At 46.6% G+C, this 5,340-nt stretch overlaps 1 protein-coding gene across 1 annotated transcript; it reads right to left on the reverse strand.

Moving 5' to 3' along the window:
* Window positions 1-1,557: 1,557 nt before the first annotated feature.
* On the reverse strand, window positions 1,558-3,145 carry POU3F4 (POU class 3 homeobox 4). The gene has a single exon (XM_077887843.1). It carries the CDS (start codon window positions 3,054-3,056, stop codon window positions 1,971-1,973), a length of 1,086 nt encoding a protein of 361 aa, XP_077743969.1. The 5' UTR covers window positions 3,057-3,145; the 3' UTR covers window positions 1,558-1,970.
* Window positions 3,146-5,340: the final 2,195 nt, after the last annotated feature.

Below are 5,340 nucleotides of genomic sequence, written 5' to 3' on the forward strand. Positions count from 1 at the left end.
AGTTAACACATATCCTTCAAACTGCAGCTGGGGGAGACACAGTGTGGTGGACCAGAGGCCTGGCAGCCCATACTAGCGCACCTTCACAAGGGGCTCTAGGCTTTTTGGTCCTTAGGTAGTTTGAAGCTTTGTCTACCGAAGCTGCACCTGAAGGCTGGTCCAGGCAGCCAGCCCAGTAGTGCAGAGCCCAGAGCCAGGACTGGTGGGCTGTGTCTGGGTGTTGGGTGCTTGGCCAGCCCTGCTCCTGTGTGCTCATTGAGAATGAGGTGTCCCTGTGGACTTGGCGTGTAGACATGAGAGCTAGCAATAAAGCCTCCGCGACTGCATATTTTTTGGATCTCTACACAGCCTAAGGAGATTTTATGCAGTTTTTGTTTCATTGTAAATAGTAATACAATACACACAGCTATCTACACACACACACACACATTTGCACGCGCACTCACGCACAGACTCACACACAGATTAAAAATTAAAATCAAAAACAAACAAACAAAAACAGAAACCCAGCCGCCTGGGGGGCTCTCTATCTGCTTAATCATCGCTGTGGGCTTCTACCAGTTGTGCTTGTCCGAGGCGTGGAGACGCTTCCCATGAGCCCACTTGGAGACAAGGATATGTATATACGGGAGAGGAGGTGGTACGAATCCTTGTAACCTTTGCCAATCATTTAGTTTTCATTCTGCGGGAAGCAGAGAGCACCTGTATACCACCCCACTCGCCACCCCTCCCCGACGGTTTCTCACTCAGGGAGCAAGCAGTGAACTGGTTGTGAACTGAAATGGGAGGCACTGACACAGCCTGTCGCCAGCATCAGTGGGGTCCTCGTCTCCAGAGAAAGCAATCTTGTGTGAAGGCAGTACTATGCCTAGGAAAGCGGAGGTGGGATCTTGTTGGCGGTCTTGGTGAGGCAAGGGGCCAGTGGGGAGCTCCGAGTGCAGGCATTCCCGATCTGGGTAGGTATAGAGCTCTCTTAGCTCCCCAGGCCAACCTCTTTTGTTGGGCGCCACCGGCAAATCCTTCGCAGGCGCCCAGATTGCTCTGTGGAAGCCTTCGAGATCGCCTCTCCTACTTAGCGGTACTTTGCAAACCCAATCGACTTGCGTATTCTGCTTATCTAGACACTCTGCCCTCTGAAAAAAATTATATATATATTCCACTATCATCATCAACAACTCTCTTCATTGTACCTCTCCTCTCCATACAGATTTAGGGTAGGGAGTAAGTGGATGGGTAGATATCTCTTCCCCTCCTACCACCCCCTTCCCATTTTTAAGTAATTAGAAAACCATCAGCTCAATGAAGGAATAATCATAATAGCAATAGTAACGTGGCCGATTAGATACAAATTATCTCACAAATATTGTGTACAGCTTGTAGTAAAACACCGCAGACATTAAGAAACGCTATAGAAGTTTTAAAAAAATGCAAAACTAGTCTATTGTAAAACAGATTTCACCTGAAATACGGCTGCTATAACCAAGGCGCTGTAAGGTTATTCAGAGGCACACATCTGTCGTCCCACCCCCCTCCCCTATCTTTACCCCACCCCCACGTTACCCCACTCCTTGTTCTTCCAAGAGAGGAGCAACCAAACAGACCTTACTCAAAATAAACAATATGTATTGATCAGCAGAGAAGGTTGGAGGAAGCAGTTGCCCAGGCGGCAGCATATAGGAGTTTCCTGCCTGGACTGCTTAACGCAACTGTGTATCAGCGTTGAGAAGCCTGGATGCCTGTGTGAGTGTGTTTCCTTTCTTAATATAAGTTAGAATCCCTTATTTTGGAAAAAAAAATGTAAGAAAGAAAGGAAAAAAAAAAAGACTGGGGAGAGAGAGCCCTATCTAGATATCTAGATATTGCCATGTCTCTAGATAGCAATAATAAAGCTGAAGTAAAAGGAAGAGAGTGGGAGAGAGAGAATCCCGCGCTGCTCCCAGAGCGGCCGGCCACTTTCTTGCTTCCTGCAGTCAGAGATCGCGGCAGGACGTGTCTGTTTTCACCGTGTGCGAATAAACCTCATGTGGCTGCTGATCCCCTGGTGGAGTCATTCTTTTCTCTTTCTGTCTTCGATTACAGAACCAGACACGCACCACTTCTTTCTCCAACTGAAGGCTGTCTGCCAGCGAGGAAATCTCCTGCGCCGCAGGCTTGGGACACTTGAGGAAATGCGTTTCCAGAACGCCCTTGACACTCACCTCGATGGAGGTTCGCTTCTTGCGCTTACGGCCCTGAGCGGCGATTTTGTCAATGCTGGTCGGGCTCCCCGTGGACGAATCGGCCTCTTCCAGCCACTTGTTCAACAGCGGCTTCAGCTTGCACATGTTCTTGAAGCTCAGCTGCAAGGCCTCGAACCTGCAGATAGTGGTCTGTGAGAACACGTTGCCATACAGTGTGCCCAGCGCCAGCCCCACATCGGCTTGCGTGAAGCCCAACTTGATTCTTCTTTGTTTGAACTGTTTGGCGAACTGTTCCAACTCATCCGAGGTTGGTGTCTCCTCGTCTGAGTGGTCCTGGCAGTGGTGCGAGCCTAGATCGCTGTGGTCTGGGGGATCCCGGAGCACGGGGTGTAGGCTCTGTGCAGAGGCAGAGCCTGGTGGTGGGGTGAGCCCTCCGTGCTCCAGCATGCCACTCACTGTGAAGCCAGGCTGCGAGTACACGTTAAGGGGTTGGCCGCTGGACGTGATGGACGGGTTCGGAGCTGGGTTAGCCCCCCAGGCATTCGGGTGGTTAGTGTGCGGAGAGTGGTGAGCGACGTGCGGTGAGCGGTGATGGATGATCGCACCCAGCTGTAGATCTTCGCGCCCGGGCTTCACGTCCTGCTGGTCCAGAGGGTTGGTGGCCAGTGTGGAGGACCATGGGCCTCCATCGCCCAGACTGGTCACCCAATGATGCCCGAGAGGATGCCCATTGCTAGGAACTCCCTGCAAGTAATCACTTTGGAGAAGTTTCTGAGGGTTTCGGAAAGGACTCCCCTGCTGCATACCCGAGGAGTCCGCATGGACTAGGGAGCTAGAACTGAGAATGCTGTAGGGATTCGAGGCAGCTGTGGCCATGGTCGATGAGGATCCCCTACTAGTTATAATGTGGCAAAGGGAGCAGCTTCAGCCTTTGACATCTACGGTGCGTGGGGAGCCAAAGCAGCGAGAGAGTTACCGGCACGCTCTGTGGCCAATTGTAACTCTTCTTGGCCTGGCCAGCCATGGGCTCGGCCAATGGAGGCACGGGAGGCCGGGCTAACTTTCCAAATTTGGCTGGTGAAGCACTAGAGTTTCAGTGAGACCCGAGCAGGAAGTAAATCAATCTTTCGGCTCCATTGGCTGCCTGGCGCTGAGTGGCGGCGGCTCATTTGGTTAGCCCCCACCCCCACACACACACCCCACCCCCACCCCTGGCTGCGTGGATATTTGTAGCGGAGGGGGAAGTATAAGAGGAAACTGTGTTTGTGTTTTGGGGGGGTGGATAGGAGGTGAGGTAGAAAAATGGTTTTAGAATTCCTTTTGTATTATTTATATTAACCGAAATAGAGAAAGAAAAATATATTAAAACAATATAACCAGTTTAAATATCAACTAGATTTTAATGGATTGGGATTTTTATCAAATTCATTTAGCGTTCTGGGTTAGTTCTGTGCAGAGGACTGCAAAACCAAATCTTGCTGCAAACTTTGAGCAAAGGAAACCCTTTGATAGGACCTTAGATCTATCAGACTGAAGTTCATGATTCCAGTAAGAACTATTTCGACTTGTTTTGTTTCGTTCTATCATTTATAAGAAACTCAATACCAAAGTCAGAAAGCATCTAAGAAAGAGATATCTAGCTTCTGAAAATTTTTATTTAAGGCATGAAGAACTAGAAGATTCTGGGAAAATCTTATGTGATAAAAGTGATAAAACCTAATGTGATACTGGCAAAATTCAGTTATTTTGAAGTTTCCCTTCCAATCCAGTTGGTCAGTTGGATGACTTGGTTTTTATTACTGCTCCATGTCAGCTCCCATCAGGGATCCCAGAACTTTTTTCAGAGGCAATGCTTGCTGAAATAGGCAGCCCTCCCTCACACTCACCCCAAACATTCAGTGGACCAATTCCGGGTAGGTACAGTGAAGAACATTCATGACTACCGCACCCATCCCCTGGGAAAATTGTTTATAACATGCACTGCTATCCTCTTCATTCCAGAAAAGTTGAAGTAAATGGGAATCATTTAGTGTGCTCCGAAAATTCAGAGAAATAAAGAAATGAGAGATGAGAGATGGCAGGCTATTTGGCATTAAGGACCGCTCCCCCCTGCCCGCAGCCGCCCCCACCCCCTACACCCCACCCCCTGCGGCCACCACCACATCCCCATCAGTTTGGATTTGCTTTCAGCTTGGGAGAACTGGACTGTTTTCACATTTTGCTTAGAGGAAACAAGAAAGACTTGTACTCCTAAGCTTTTATAAGTTAGGAAAGGGCAAGTCCCACGTACTTCACAGCCCTGCGCAAAGGCATTGCTTGTAAGCTGAGTGGAGTGAAAATGCAAAGTCTTTAGATTTGCTCTAGCTGAGAAAAGGAAACAAGGGATACCCAGCTGGATTTCTGAAGTAAAAAAAAAAATGACCTTCCATTGCATGATTTTGAAGATAACCTAGCTGCGTAATTATATTTGCACTTAGTGAAGACTGCATCAGAGTTCCCTTATTGGTTTGAAATTCCATTAAATATATTGCAAGAGCTCCTAGGTTTAGCTTGATTTAAATTTGCATACATTTTCATATATTTAGCAGAAATAAAAGAAGGCTTGCAGCTACCAGAAAGTCATTAAGGCATTAGTTTCTCTAAGAAGACAGATCTGAAGAAAATGCAAGAAAATGAGAAAAAATAAAAACAAGGTGAGCTTATTCTGCCATTCCTTTATATAGATAAAGAGCATGCATTTCCTGTGAAATGAGTAATTTCTTATTGAGAGCAGAGACCGATAGGAATTTATATTGGTAAATGTAAATTGTGTCTATTAAGCAGGAAGACCAGGCATCTGGTTGAGATCTATTTCTTTCTTTCCCTCTCTCTTAAAAACAAAACAAAACAAAAAAGGATAAACACTTAGTAGTTACTGGCAGAGATGATAATTTGCCATCTTCTCCCCCTCCTCTTTCTCACTGAAATTGTGGTTTCCTTTGCTGTTGTCCTATTATTATATATATATATATATATATATATATATATATATATATATATATTATATATCTGCTTTTAAACTAGAAATTGTTTTTTTTCCTTTCCCTCTCTTCCTCTGTCCCCTCTTCTTCCTTCCTTTCCTTTTATCTATCTCCTCTTTCTGTAGAAGAACGTCTTTTCT

The sequence above is a fragment of the Canis aureus genome, chromosome X (assembly GCF_053574225.1).
Source record: "Canis aureus isolate CA01 chromosome X, VMU_Caureus_v.1.0, whole genome shotgun sequence".
NCBI classification, from domain to species: domain Eukaryota; kingdom Metazoa; phylum Chordata; class Mammalia; order Carnivora; family Canidae; genus Canis; species Canis aureus.

What these genes read in the sequence shown, in the direction of transcription:
- POU3F4 (XM_077887843.1), bottom strand. Translation starts at nt 3,056, where the DNA reads ATGGCCACAGCTGCCTCGAATCCCTACAGCATTCTCAGTTCTAGCTCC.